Source organism: Eptesicus fuscus, chromosome 12, assembly GCF_027574615.1.
Source record: "Eptesicus fuscus isolate TK198812 chromosome 12, DD_ASM_mEF_20220401, whole genome shotgun sequence".
Taxonomy (NCBI): domain Eukaryota; kingdom Metazoa; phylum Chordata; class Mammalia; order Chiroptera; family Vespertilionidae; genus Eptesicus; species Eptesicus fuscus.
In genome coordinates this window covers 71,278,307-71,293,944 of record NC_072484.1, presented here as the reverse complement: position 1 = coordinate 71,293,944, position 15,638 = coordinate 71,278,307, and the positions used below count along the sequence as shown (strand labels likewise).

The following is a 15,638-nucleotide window of genomic DNA, read 5'->3' as shown; positions in this document are numbered from 1 at the left end:
AGCCTGTGGCAGAGACCCACAGCAGGCCTGAGTATCACCCTGCATCGCCCACTCACCATTGATCAGGTAGGGATGGTTGCAGCACTTTCTCAGCTCCATCATGGTGTTGATGAGGTTGGGCATGTTGTGCTGATTTGCCCCTTTAGTCAGGAAGGAAAAGTTCTTTTCCAGGATGGCCCGGTAGTACTTTTTCTGGATATTGGTCAGCTCTACTTCAATGATCGTCTCTTGTTTGGGAGCAAGGTTCTTTTCCACATCATCTTTCAGCCGCCGAAGCATCATTGGTTTTAGGATAGACTGCAGTTTCTTCACCTGTCCAGGTAAATCCAGATTTAATGATTACGGGGGTTTCCACCCTTCACTACAAACTCTTGAGCACAGTACTGTGTTAGCAGACTAAATGAAAGATCATAACTGATCTCTGAACATGAGGCTGAAAGGAAAAAAGGGGTCTGGTTTTCATTCACTAGTGTTTACTGAGAAACTATGTGACAACCTTACAAGACATAAAGAAAGAAAAATACAAAAGACAGTACCTATTCTCCGCCTGGAGAAAACAAACCTCTCCCCCTCTAACATGCACGTGTGTGCAGCAATTAACTGAGAAATATTTAAGCCCATTAACAGGTATAAGTGACATATTATAAAGGGAAGACTTAGATGCTGAAAGAACAAAGTAAGAAGTAGAGGCAATCTGGGATGGGCGAAATGGATGAAGGTGTCAAAAAGTACAAACTTCCAGTTACAAAATAAATGAGTCTCGAGGATGAACAGCAAGGTGACCATAGTTAATAAGACTGTATTGCGTATTTGAAAGTTGCTGAGAGTAGATCTTAAAAGTTCTCATCACTAGGAAAAATATTTGTCACTATGCACTGTGATGGATATTAACTAAACTAGATTTATTGTGGTAATCATTTCATAATATATCTATTCACTGTATCATTATGATGTGCATTTAAAACTAGTATGTCAATTATATCTCACGTAAGAAGTAGAGGCAATCTGGAAACAGATTCTTCATATATGTTACAAATAACTTCAGCAAACGTGTTTGGGGGTAGCAGAATATAGAAAGCTGGTGCTGTAAGGTGACTTCTACCATTCCATCATGAAAGCTATCACATCAGGGGTGCTTTCAGCCTGATAGTGTTCTTTGCTATGATTTTTCTGTTCTTCTGACTGCCCAGGCCTGGAGAAGAGAACTCTATTCACTTTGACTGCACTGACCAGAGACCTGCTCCCTCTCCCAAGAAGACAATTCAAAGTCAAGGCACCTAAGTTAACCCTGAGCTAAAACATGATACCAATAAGAGTAATCCTGGTGGGAAAATAAAATACAGGAAAATGGAAGTGCAAAAGATCAAGTTTTGAGTCATAAAGCCTGTTCAAAAATTTTAAAGGAGTAGATTCTGCATAAATAAGTTGTGCACATGCCAATGCTTCCTGAAGAGAGTGATTCAGAAGAGCTACTTACTGGAGCAGGTTTTAAACAATGATGGAAATGCTTTACTTTGGAAGCAGATGCTTTCTAGAACTTTTATTTACTGTGACTTAAAACATACACATTTGATGTCATTTTTGTGGTTTTATCCTAACTAACCCCAATTTTAAACCTACCTCATTTGAGACTTTCATTTTACCTACCATGGTACTTAGGAATCTAATCCCCCAAGTGGATTAGGAATCTATATATAAAAGGCTAAGAGACTGGCCGGTAGCTATGATGCACACTGACCACCAGGGGGGCAGATGCTCAATGCAGGAGCTGTGGAGCGACAACAACTTTGCAGAGTGCCACCTTGTAAAAAGGGACCCCTCGGGGATGTTGGACTGCTGGTTTTGGCCCAATCCCCTCAGGCCTGGCCAAGGGATCCCACCTGCCAGAGGGACCCTGCTCACATGCAGAAACCCTTCAAGCTCCGGCGCCACCCCAGGTGCCACCTTCTAATTAATTTCCTTTCAATGTGCATGAATTCGTGCACCAGGCCTCTAGTTACTACATAAGAACCCAGAGAGAAAAGAAATAGGCACAAATGCCCATCTGCCACATGCTGGGTTCCGCTTTGCCCTTCACTTGTTTCATACCTTGGATCATCTAGATCAGTGGTCACCAAACTTTTAACCTCACCGACCACCAGTTGGTAACCGCTGATTTAAACTATACTATGTGCCAGATACTGTGTTGGTCAATACAACACACACAACTTTAGAGAAGATGTGGGCCTTTTCCTCAAGAAGGTCATTGTCTAGGAAGAAGAAAAAATGCATACTACAAAATAAGTGCAATGGAAGAAAAGAATGCATTTCTAATGGTCCAAAAATGGAGAGGGGGCTGGAGCTGGCTTTTGGAGGATCAATAGATACTGCACATGTAGCAGAAGTGGAACTCAGTTTGATTATTCATTGCTCTCAGTCTGCCTTGCCACAGAAGTAGAAGCAAACAGATTGGAACCACAGAGTGTACCCTTGACATCTGTTAGTGAAAGTCCCTAGGTTTCTCAGTCCCCACATTCTCTGCCCTAACCCATTGTCACACCATTGCTAGATTAATTTAACAGAACTAATTATGTCACTCCTGCAATCAAAGCTTTGCATTGCTCCTCTAATACCCACCAAATTCTTCAACCTGTCTTTCCAGATCTTCCCAAAATATAGCTCTGAACCTCTGTCCTCATCCTATATAATAAAAGGCTAATATGCAAATTGACTGAACAGCGAAATGACCAGTCGCTATGGCGTGCACTGACCACCAGGGGGCAGACGCTCAATGCAGGAGCTGCCCCCTGGTGGTCAGTGCGCTCCCACAGGGGGAGCACCACTCAGCCAGAAGCCGGGCTCACAGCTGGTGAGTGGAGTGGCAGGAGCCCCTCCCACCTCTGCAGCAGCGCTAAGGCTGTCCGACTGACAGCGTAGGCCCGCTCCCCACAGCTCCCGGACTGTCAAAGGGCCCAGGCTGGGCTGAGGGACACCCCCACCCGCTGAGTGCACGAATGTTGTGCACAGGGCTTCTAGTACTCCATAATCATCCATCCTGTTTCCAGCTTATATGAATGATTCCTTACTCCAGAATAAATTCTATTTAAAAAACAATAAATTCCCATTTTTCCTATGTAAAATAGTCACCATCTCTTCTCTCTCCACCTACTGAAAAATTATCCACTCTTCCAAGTCCACTTTCAGACTGTAATCTGTGAAATCTTCCTGATTTCCAAACAGATGTGACCTTTTTCTCCTAATAAAGCCCCCAATTCTATTCTTGTTTCTCCTGACGCATTTAAACTTGTCTGGCTTATTTCTGTAATCTTTAGTAGATAATTCTACCCTGGTAGAATTATTAATGTCGGCCGTTTTGAATCAGCTTTGAGTCCAATAAGCCAGACTCAGGACTAGATCTTTCAAAATTGAGGAAATTCAGTTGATATGGACAAAGATGGACTTACCAACTACTCTAATATATAATTGCCTTCTTTTCCTCACTGCTCTTGAGTATTTTGTTGAACTAAAAAATGAGCCTGAGAATATGTTGCAGATTATGTAGGAGGAAGGAGGAAGGATGAGGGGAGCAAAAGAAAGCACCATGATCCTGAAATCACAGCTATGAGCAAAATCACTGAACTTACATGGGAGATTAGTGAAGGCTAGAGGTCTGATATGTCAACATAAAATATTTTAGGTGCTGATTCATTTATTCTTTGCAGTAATAAGAACTGCTGATAATCAGCTTATCCTCCTCAACATAAACAAAAAATACATTAAATAAAGGATGTCAGAACTTGCTAACCCCTGTCCCCACAGTGGTTTCTCTCCTTGATGGTAAAGTAATCATCACATTGTCTCCTTGATCCTTCAGGCTCCTATTTACCTGTTCCTCTGTTTTCAGATCTCCAAACTCATCCAAGAAAGCAGTCTCTGAAGGAAACTGTGATGGCTCCAAAAAGTTGAGCAAACTGAAGAGCTCCTCCACAGAGTTCTGCAAGGGTGTCCCAGTGAGCAGCACTTTGTGTTCCTGCACAAATTAACACATGATGAGTGTTTGAGCTCCCCAAACAGTAGGCCAGGGCATTCTATGCTCAATTTGGGGCAATTCTATTGTGCGTTAATGAAAAGACAGGGTGCCAACATTTCATGGGAGTACAGTTAATGGACAGATCAACCTTCCTTTCACATTAATAATTCCAGCAGCAATTTCATGTTAATTAAAGCAACCATTCATTCATTCAATATTACTGAGTGCCTTCCCCCACATACCGGGCACTGTGCCAAGACAATAATGTTAAAAAGCCATAATCTTTGGTATCAGGTCATTCAGGGACCCAGAAACAAACCAGAACACCTTACATTTCCAGGTCACAAATTTAATGGGATTTAAGATTCCCTTGTATCCCTCTGGGAATCAATCTGTGGCAAAGGTCAAACTGGTAACCCAGTTCATAACAAAAAACAAACAAACAAACAAACACATTTGATTCCTACACTATCATAGCTATAGAGGGCAAACAGAAAATCTAGAGTAAAGAAACTACTCAGAAGTAAGTTACATGAATAATGCTTCCTCCATAGTAAAGAGTGTTTTTGTGAAGAGCTTGCAACTCTCACCAGGGCCATGAGCTTTAGACCCTCCAGAAGTTTGCAGTTCCTGTTCTTCAACCTGTGGGCTTCATCGATGATCACACAGCTCCAGTGAATCTTCTTCAGCTCTGGGCAGTCTGCCAGGATCATCTCAAATGTTGTGATGACAACATGGAACTTGAAGACTCCTGAAAGGGGGTTTCCCTGAGGATGATACAACAGCAGGCAAAACTTTATGCAATGGCTATAGAATCCAGCTAATGGGCACCAGCTGGCCAAGAGGAGCCAGCACTAGTAATGCTAGGGCCTAGGTGAGAAGCCAATAAGCACTGCTCTTCCTTATTTGAGAAAAGAGAGAACAAGAATGCACCAGCTTTTCAGACAAGAGACAGACCTCATTACATGGGTGAAACAGAAGAGAGCATGTGCCCTCACAAAGCTGAGACAGATGAGCAGTATGAAGGCACAGCAAGGAAGCTTTCTATTTATTAACTGCCAGGGTAAGGAAAGCAGATGGGTGTTGATTCACATATTCTAGTTACTAGTCTGTCTAAACCCGTGGTTGGCAAACTGCGGCTCGCGAGCCACATGCGGCTCTTTGGCCCCTTGAGTGTGGCTCTTCCACAAAATACCATGGCCTGGGCGAGTCTATTTTGAAGAAGTGGCGTTAGAAGAAGTTTAAGTTTAAAAAATTTGGCTCTCAAAAGAAATTTCAGTCGTTGTACTGTTGATATTTGGCTCTGGTGACTAATGAGTTTGCCGACCACTGGTCTAAACCATGCATAGCTTGTAAGCCCAAGCAAATTTTCTTTGCTACTTTTCAGATACAATTAATTTCAACTTATCACTTGGGTTCTAGCACAGAGTCACAGTAAAGATCTTGATTCCCCTGGGACAGGTGCTACCAGGAGGGCACACCTTTGTCTTTTTGCCTGTCTCAGTGCTGCCATCACATTTAAAGAACAGAGCTGCATATCATGTCAGAGCACACCGTAAATTCCTTCCAAGTGTCTCCTGCAGTTACAAAGCTCCCGGATGGCTTTTCTCTGATTAGATTCTTTTAATTTTCACCTTAATTATAAAATTCAGTGCCCAGGACAAGCATACTCGGCAAAGTCCTTATAATACTTAACAAAAGCTTTTTAAAAATCCTATTGTGCTTTTAACGATTTGAATCTTGTTTTCTCTTTATCCTTCCCTGTCAAATCTGTTAACCTCTTCTCCAAACTCCCTGGCTAGGAACCCATTCTCTATACAACAATTCTGCTGCTCACTTTCTTCACTGAGCATATAGTAATTCAGATAAAATTTTGTGTGTAAAAGTAACTTCATAATCCAACCCAGAAGCCAAGCTTTCAGAGTCCTAAAAAGGGTCGCTGGTATATCTCAAGGAGTGTAAAGCATACTCTATAATTCTGTGTTTTATCATAAATTAAACTACCAGGGAGGAGCAAGAAGTCTGCCTCAATAAGCATATGACTGACTCTACATAATCAGTAAATAGTAGCCCAAGGCACAAGACACTAAACTCCAGAAGATAAGTGACGGAAATGCTGCTCTCAACTATGACATCGAGGGTCACTGAGTCTTTGTGATCGGCATAAGGCTCACCTGTGCATCTCTGTACACCATCTCATACTGCTGGATCATCTGCCTACTGATCTGGCTGCCGTGGTACACAATGGCATTCATCTCTGTCCATGTCCGAAACTCCCGCTCCCAGTTAGTGATAGTGGAGAGTGGGGCGATGATGAGGAAAGGGCCATGGACTCCCCTGAGGAATATTTCTGAAAGGAATGTAATGGACTGGATGGTCTTCCCTAGGCCCATCTCATCAGCCAAAATACAGTTTTTCCTGCAGAGAGTAAGAAATACAGGCAATTCACAATCAATACAGGACAGAGGTAGAGGTTGGTTATAACTAAAAAGATACTTCAGATGCATACCTTGACCTGTAAGTGAATGTCAGTGAAGGTCTTATCAGCATTTGCCAGAGATGCAACTAAGGCAAGTTTTTATTATTCTTAGTCATATCTTGCCTGCTTCCAAAAAGGAACTATGGCAGATTGTGAGAAAATACATGAAATGGATCCATTTAAATATAAACTAAAAACACTAAAAATTAAAATAATAGAGAACAAAAATATGCCTCAAATCGAAGCCAGTTTCTGTACCCAACAAACTTCATAGAAGCAAAGGCAAAAATAAAATGATAAGTTACATGATTCTCATTGTCTTTCACTTGTGTTATCAAATGACAAACTTAACCCACATAATAAATTTCTAATCAGAGACAATATGCTGGTCTCGTCTGGTGATTCAGGGTCACAGATGGCACAGAGCCGAGACACTTGAAGCAAGGGTGTGGCCCCATCCAGTCTCACCCCTCACTGCATAGAGGGCAACCTCAGACCTAGAAAGCAATGCTCTGAGCTGAGAATAAGGGCAGAAGACTATGCCAGAACACACGCCTCCAGAGTCCCATCTTGGTGTGTTTTCCGTTACAACATGCTGTCTTTAAAATCAATACTGGGGGGGGGACATTCTAGAATGTTAAGAAAATCTCAACCCATCTTTCTCAAATTTCATCTGCTTCATCTATTCTGATAGGAACTAAAGCACAAAGAGTCCAACCTGAGCATTCTAGTACAAGTCCAGAACATCTGTGGCTCACAAACAAGTAGCGGAGTTGGGAAAGAATCCAGATCTAGTCCCCTTTAAAGCCAATTTTTGCTAAAGACATAGAGATAGAAAACACATTTAAAGGACCCTTTGAGCATAACCAAGATAGAGCCTTACCTTTTGGCTAGATCGGCAAAGGTGGAACAAAAAAAAAAAAGCACAAAGTCGATGATGTGTAAAGACCATTCCTTTGGTTGGGAGAAATACTGACATAAAAATATGATGTCCTAGTATGAGGGACATGCCAGGACTGCCAGCCTGAATCAATGGCTGTGTTGTCCTCTCAGCTCTCTGCTGCTCTACTCTAAGTGGGCCAAGGCAGCAAGCCACCTCCAAGTACAAACACTTGGTTAAAAAATCACCCATGAAGACAGATATGGTTCTGGATCCTCACCTATTATACCAGTTAAATAGAAGCCAGTTCATTCCCTCCAGCTGGTACTCCCGGAGCTGGTTACTGTTCTTATACTCACGAGACTTTTCGAGTTTCTGCCAGGAGTCTGAAGCAGGCCGCTCCTAGTGGGAAAAAGCAGAGCACACTACGTAGAGAATGATGTTTTAGAAGCATAAAACAAATAGGGACACAGAATAATAATGGGGAAAGTGGTAAATCTCAAAACACTGCCCTAAATCTGGCTTCAAACTACAGTGACTGTTTTCTGACTAATGTATAGGCCCTACATTTTCTAGGTTTCACTGGATTAAACTAAGAATATCTCTCTAATATTTGCAAGTAATTAATAAAAAAGAGAAACAGATCCACCAATCTTATTAAATGTTATATTGTTTTACTTAGACTCTTAGATATCAATCCTACTTATATTTTAATTTCCCTGAAAGCCAATATTAGTCAGGTTTTTTGGTTTCTATAGACAGAATTTCTTTTATTTCTTTGTGCCTGTGGTATGAGCTCAGGAAAGTACAGTGTGTCAAATATTTTGATTAGTTTCTAGAGTCAGAACATCAGGCAAAAAGCCTGTATAATCAAAATTGCAAATTCCTTAAGTTCTCCATAAACACACTAGCAATCTTATTACTTTATCTTTCCATATGAAACACCAAATTCTACATATAACTGATAGATTACCACATGCTTAATTTCAGGGAGAACTTGAAGAGATTCAAATTCTTTAACTTTAGCAGGATCCACGTCTTCCTCTAGCTCCCACGTGCTTTCTTCATAGGGCAGTGAGCACCACTTCACCAGATAATGTGTCACTTCCTGGTGGGAAAGAGGAGAGAGAGAAAAATGTGCTTTCTACTAGATTAAAGGCATCGGTCATATTCTATCCAACTTATGGAAACCCAACCTATAATATAACACAACACACGGATGCCATTAAAACAAAGACAACATGTTGACAAAACAAGCACAATATAAGGTAAGAAGGGAAGACACTAGGAGAGTCAGCATAGTGAAACACCTACCTCTCCTGTTTCTGCATCCTTGGTGTGGGCCACCTCCAAGATGCGATCAACTTCTACATAGTCTGGGTTGAACAAGTCTTCGTCAGGCTAATACAAACAGAGGAGAAGAGTTTAAGAGTGTCCCCTGCCCTCAAATCCCACTTCATGCTTTACCCTTAAGTGACCCCTACTCTGGACCTATCAGGAAACACATAAAATGGTTCACCTGAGACTAAAAGTCACCTCAGACACTCTTCACTGTCCTAAATCCTGCTCTCTATGACTAAATGGGAAGGAATCAACCACACCTCACAGGCTGCCCACAGCCTGGGGAAGACTTCCCTGCTGATTACTGTAGTGCTGTGCAAAAATCAGCACAAAGAGGTGCCCTTTTATTACCGCTCCCTGTTCCAAAGATCACCCTTGGACACCCTGGTTTCTTTTCCTTTTATTTATTTATTTTTAATATATATTTTATTGATTTTTTACAGAGGAAGGGAGAGGGATAGAGAGTTAGAAACATCGATGAGAGAGAAACATCAATCAGCTGCCTCCTGCACACTCCCCACCGGGTATGTACCCACAACCAAGGTACATGCCCTTGACCGGAATCGAACCTGAGACCCTTGAGTCCGCAGGCCGACGCTCTATCCACTGAACCAAACTGGTTAGGGCTCTTTTCCTTCTTAATATAAATAACAGTAATAGCTAATACTGGAAAGAGGCAGCTTCTGGGGTGCAGATAATGTTCTAATTCCTGATCCAGGAATTAGAATTTTGTAAAAATTCACTGACCTTAGGATCTGTTTATTTTTATATACATTATGCTTCAAAAAAAAGGGTACTTACAAAACAACAATAAACAACACTGAGAAATATTTAATGTGTGTCTGGAAATCATATTAAATGCTTTCATTTAAGTCTCAAAACTACTTTATGGAGTAGGTACTATAATTACTTTACAGATGAGAAAGCTGACTCAGAGAGGCTAAGTAACATGACCAAGGAACACAGAGCTGTGAGAACTGGAGGTTTACCCAGGTCTTTCTTACCCAGAAGCCCCAGTCCTGGACAGCTGGAATGTTCTTATGGCCCCTTAAGTTGGACGCTATCTAGTTTCATCTTCTAACCAGTGCAAGAATACTTTATATAGCATTTCTGGCAAATCCACCCTCAGGTTCAATTATTCCCATGTTCAGGAATATATTACACTCTAAGACCTGACCCACTGCCAAGACAGCTCTACCTCTGCCTGCTCAGCAGTAGCATCATGATCTTTATCATTATGACTATTAAATTACAGCTCCATTTCCATCCTGTAACTGTGACTCATTGGTGAGAACTGCTTCCTCTCCAGCAATGGTGACCAAGTTGATTCTTACCTCTCTGTGTTGGCTCTTCAACAACCCCTCCCTAGCTGGGTTAAATAGCCCCAGGCATCTAACTGTCCTTCAGATGCTTTAATGTTTCCAGATCCCTTAATGATACAGAGTTCACACTTGTGGAAGAGTGACTATGGGTCAGGTATTGTACTAAGCTCTTCTACTGGTATAAACATTGTGTCACTTAATCCTCCCAGGTATTCTGTGAGGTTGACATTATTAGGAAGGATGTTATGCAAGTGGCCCAAGGCCACCCAGGAGTGTGCATGCATGTAGGGGGAATAGTTTGGCTCCAGAACCCAGGCTCCTAGCAGCATGCAGTCTGCTTTCCACCTGTCTTCTCAATCACTCAGCTATGGCTGGATCCCTTTACCACCATTACAGTCCTCCTGAAGCTGCCCTCAGGTTTTGCAGAACCTCACTGAATCCTGGTACTAGAAAATAAACCTAACATCTCTCTCTATATAAAAGGCTAATATGCAAAGTGTCCCCGCAGGAGTTCAACTGGGAGACTGGGAGTTCTATCACCCGCTATGACATGCGCTGACCACCAGGGGGTGGCGTGGAATGAAGGAAGGCCTCAGCCAGCAGCTGGGGAAGGGAGGTCCCAGCCAGCAGCCAGAAGGGATCCTACCCAAGCATGAATTTCGTGCACCAGGCCTCTAGTTTAGGAATAAAAACAGCAAGGCACAGCAGGGCTGTTCAATTGGTACAGTGCAGGATTAACATTACTTTTTAAACAGCCACACCCTACTCTTGGCTCACAGCAAACTTGTAATTAAACTGGCAACATCTTTCCTCCTGAGAACTGCTATCCAGTCATTCTCCACACTCCAAAATGTAAAGATCTTTAAATACAAATGTATGACATTACATTTTACAGCCATTGTATTTCACTCATCCTGGCCTGTCCAGGTAAACCTGAACATTATCTTTGTCATTTATTCTCCCAGCGTTATTTCTGGTTTTCAGAAAGGGTTTTAGTTGGGCCTCTATCCCTATGGAATATGGGAACTCCAGTCTCTCCAACTGGAGTCTCCTTCGCAAGACTACCCTCTCCCCTGGCTACCTCATAAAGCACCTGGAAATAATAGATACGAAGACACTCTACTCAAAACTAAGTTATTATTTCTTTTATAAGAATAGCATTTATCCAAGTTATTAATAAAAATGTTAAAACCAAAGGTAGTATTATAGGAACTAGTCCCCAGGATTACTCCTTAATTTCATGATGTCCTCCAACCCTTTTCTTCCCACAAGAGTATGAACTACTGTTACCAGTATTTCTGTAAACCCAACACAATTTCCTCTCTCTATATTCCCAACCAAGGAAAACTCACACCCTTGAGAATAAATCAGAAAATAGACACATGGGGCTTTGAAGGCTATATTAAGAAGCTTGGACTTTATTCCAAGAAAATGGGAAATGCTGACGGTTCTGGAGCAGGGTAACAAACAGCATAGGTCAAACCATTCTTACTCCCTGGGAACAGCCAAATAATTACTGAGCACTGACTCTGTGCCTAGTACCAAGGCTAGAAATACGAGGAAGACCAGGGCCCTATCTGTCTCCAGGGCTCAAAATGGAAGACACAGACATGTTGTAAACAAGTTACTGCACTGCAAATACTTGCTAAAATAGAGGTGTAGAAAAAATGTTCCAAGAACAGAGGGAGAGTATCCAACAGGGCTTCAAGATGGTTTTCTAATTCTAGTAGTCACCTTCCTTTCCCAATTCTCTACCAGAGGGATGATGCCCTGAAAACAGTTCTCACAGGCATTAAACAATTATTGGGGGGGGAAGGGGGTGGACCTGGGCCAAACATTAAGGTTAAAGAGGAAGAACCCCATGTTGGGACATGAAGAATGCTTATTGACATTATCCTAAAATAATTTTTTTTTTTGTCACAAGAAAAGGGAGTACAACATAAATAATTAATTGGTAAATATCTGTAGCAATTTACTACAATTTGATGACATCTGAGTGCTCTCTTAAGGTCCAGTACTTATGACTACATTTTAAGAATAATTTTTATTGCTTCCTTTCTTCAAAAGTTATCTAAATAAAATTTAAAAATCACATGTTAAAAAATAAGAAAATAAAAATCACCACAATCCCATCAACCAGAGAAGAGACTTTCCATGTCATTAATAACTGTCCTCCAATACCATTTTTACTGACTGCACAGTATTCCATCCTGTGGGCTGTATAATTTAACAAAAGTCTATTATCTAACACTTCATTTTCAATTTTTCACCAATATAAACAACTGTTTATCACTGTTAAATCTTTGCACAAAGACTTGATAGTTTCCTTAAAATAAAGGACAGTTAGTTGTTGGGACAGACGACATGCAAATTTTGAGACGTTTGATGTCGTCTGTCATACTGCTCTTCTGACAGTCATATGGCGTGATGCTCCCACCCAATGATGTACAAGTGTCTCTTCCCTACACCCTCACCAGCAACCGACAGTACTTCTTTTTAAAACCTTCAAATACTTGATAAGAAAAAAATTAGAAGATTCCCATTTTAATTTACATTCCTTGACTAGTAGTCAAATTGACTACATTTTTATAAGTTAATTTGTCCATTTTTTTCCATTTTGGGTTTTATATTTTTCTTAGTTATAAGAGTATTTCTTATTAAACTATTGGTTATATGTATATGTATGTGTATAATATGTGTGTATGTATAAAAACATACATAGGAAGGTTCTCATACTAGATAAAAAATGTATATCGTGTATGTATGTATGTATGTATGTGTATCATTAGAAAATATGTATACATAATGCAGATACATATTTTCTAATTACTATGTATGTGTATATGTATATAATAAAAATATTTATACATACATACTATTTAAGATTTGTTTATAGTATTTTTTAATGTACAGATACTATAGATTTGTTTAAGATCCAAATCCACCAACCCTTCCTCTTGCTATAGGCCCCATACTTAGAAGTTCCCAAGTTTAATATAAATTTATTTATTTATTTTTGAACATTTGGGCTTTGTTTTTATTTACATTCAAATTTTGGGTCTCTTTGGAATTGCCTTTGGAGTTGGGAGATGAAAGAATTGTGTGCATATTCCTCTTGCCCTAGCTGTTCACTGGTATTCTGACCAAGATGTCTGTTCTTATGGGTTGTTAGTTTGTAAGGTTTGCTCCTCATACCTCGGTGGATAATTTGTTTTCTTTGGCTTAAATCTGGACTAGTTTTGCTATAAATCAGTGCATACTTACCAATTTGACTTAAGCAACAGATCTACACAAAACTTCAATTTAAAGAAACTTATACCCAGTATTTAATTCTGCAAGAAAAGCAATGGTCAGATTAATCAGTAAATATTGCTTCACCTCAGTAAAAATGTGCTTCATCTGGGCTTGTTTATTCCTAAATCGCTTGATCTTCTGTGCGATGCGAGGATCCTTTTCGAGCTCTTCCATCGTGGCCCATTTACAGTGTAAGTAGGAACTATCCAACGACATATAACTTGTGAGACAAGCACGGAACTAGCAAATCACTGAGCTTTAAAATGTTTCAATAAACAGGATAACCATCTAACACAGAAGCAACTGGAGTGGTTTGTTGTGAAACTGCTGGAGATTTGGCCTACAAGGGTTTTGCCCTTAAAGGCAAAAACAGGAGAAACAATGCAGCAATTCCAATAATGGAGCACTCTGCAGCTTCTATAGAAAGAAACTGGCTCAGAGCAGAGGACAGATGCAGGCAGGCTATCATTACACATTAGTGAAAGTGGGCATGTAGCAGAGAACAAAAGAAAAATGCATGGGGCGGGGGAGGAGCATAGGCTATAAGAACAGTGGTTTTCCACCCTGGGTGCAAATGAGAATCACACAGGGAGTTTTAAAAAAACACCAATTCTTAGGACATACTCCCAGGGTCTGAGTCAACAGGTCTTGAGTGGACCAAGGGCTTCAGTAGTTTGAAAGCTCTCAGGTGATTCTATGTGCAGCCAAAGTTGAGCCCTATCACATGAGGGGAACTTGAGTCAACTAACTGTGGGTCATGCCTTAGGGGCCATTCTTGAAAAATATAGAAGATGATGTAATATGGAAAGGAAGTTTCATTTATATAATTCAAATACAAATAATACATTAAATAGACGTACAAATTTCTATACTTAACGTAGAACAGCTCCAAGTCAAATGGGGGTTCTCCAGGATGAACCTGTAACCAACAGCAAGCAGTTAATCAGCCCAGATATCTGCAGATCGCCTTTGTATGCCAAAAGAACGTAAATCAACATCTCTGCCTGGTTTTAATACAGATTTCTTGAGGACATATTCATTTTTCCAGGTCTGTTTCTGACAGCTACTGAGCAGGGTTAATAAGGTTGAATACACAGCTAGCTATAAGGTAAAAAAGAAAAAAATGATCCTCCCAGTGTCCTTCCAAGGTCCAGGCTGGGACAGCGTTGGTTCAGCTGATAACTGCAAACTGGCCCAGGGCTCTGAGACCCACGAGGAGCAGAGCCTGGTGCAGAAGTAAGAACATGTATTATATCTCTGGAGTCCCCCATGACCGTCACCCCAAAACACCAGTGGTGTTCACTCTCAAAGTAAGGAATGTTACTTTCATAAATATTTGAAGTGTTTATGCTCTCACTGGCACTTTCACTCAGGAACTTTCTCTAGGAATCCCTACAATGGCCCTGGGATATCTAAAGGAAAAACTCCAATGTTTTCATCTTGCCATCTCTTCTTCTTGGTTCTCTGATGACTTTCAATGGCCTATAGAAACTAAGGGATAAAGATCTTTTGCTAGGATCACAATGGAGGAAAAAATCAGTTTGGGCCATTCTCAAATATTTAACCCTTTGCACTCGCTTGCTTTTTTCTCGATTCCTGCTGCCAATGCTAACCGTGTCGAGTCACACTTGATATCCGAGTGCAAAAGGTTAAGAATTTTATGTCCTAAAAAATAAGTGTTGACTAGCTTAGCTCATACTCCAGCCAGGAATGACCATCCCAGATTCTCTAGCCAAACAACTCTATTTTTTTTAAAAAAATACATTTTTATTGATTGGAGAGGGGGAGAGAGATAGAAACATCAATGATGAGAGAGAATCATTGATCGGCTGCCTCCTACATGCCCCAAACTGGGGATTGAGCCTGAAACCCAAATATGCCCTGACTGGGAATCGAACCATTCATAAGTTGATGCTACCCACTGAGCAAAATCAGCTGGGCTAGCCAAACATCTCTTCACAGAGGATATAATCTGTGCTAGTGATATAAAAGCCAAAATAATCAGTCACCGACCTCCTGGACAGTCTTAGATGCCAGGATCTTCTCAATGATGTTTGCATCATCTTCTGGAGGCTCCTGGAGATGGGGGTTAAAAGGAAAGAGAATCACTAGCAGCACAGAATCCAAGAAATAATTCTGTTAAGAAATAATACAACAGGTACTACTAAATCCAAAAGTTTACCTTTGAATGAATACTGAGGCCTCCCTTCTCTCAGACCACAGAATGATCAAAAGATAGAAAACCTAACCTCTGGGCACAATCCTATTACCCGCCTCCACAAACAAACACATGCTTAGAAGTTATTCTGTTTT

At 40.8% G+C, this 15,638-nt stretch overlaps 1 protein-coding gene across 1 annotated transcript in view; it reads right to left on the bottom strand.

Annotated features, from left to right (window-relative positions):
* The window catches only part of CHD6 (chromodomain helicase DNA binding protein 6), a 181,036-nt gene that overhangs the window by 83,783 nt on the left and 81,615 nt on the right, over nt 1-15,638 (bottom strand). Inside the window, exons 6-15 of the mRNA XM_008158512.3 lie at nt 15,339-15,401; nt 14,186-14,244; nt 13,410-13,527; nt 8,683-8,769; nt 8,342-8,476; nt 7,649-7,770; nt 6,184-6,427; nt 4,600-4,776; nt 3,866-4,009; nt 57-312 (exon numbers count right to left, since the gene is read on the bottom strand). Of these exons, the coding sequence (XP_008156734.2) occupies nt 57-312; nt 3,866-4,009; nt 4,600-4,776; nt 6,184-6,427; nt 7,649-7,770; nt 8,342-8,476; nt 8,683-8,769; nt 13,410-13,527; nt 14,186-14,244; nt 15,339-15,401 (1,405 nt within the window). The remainder of the gene's footprint in view (nt 1-56; nt 313-3,865; nt 4,010-4,599; nt 4,777-6,183; nt 6,428-7,648; nt 7,771-8,341; nt 8,477-8,682; nt 8,770-13,409; nt 13,528-14,185; nt 14,245-15,338; nt 15,402-15,638) is intronic.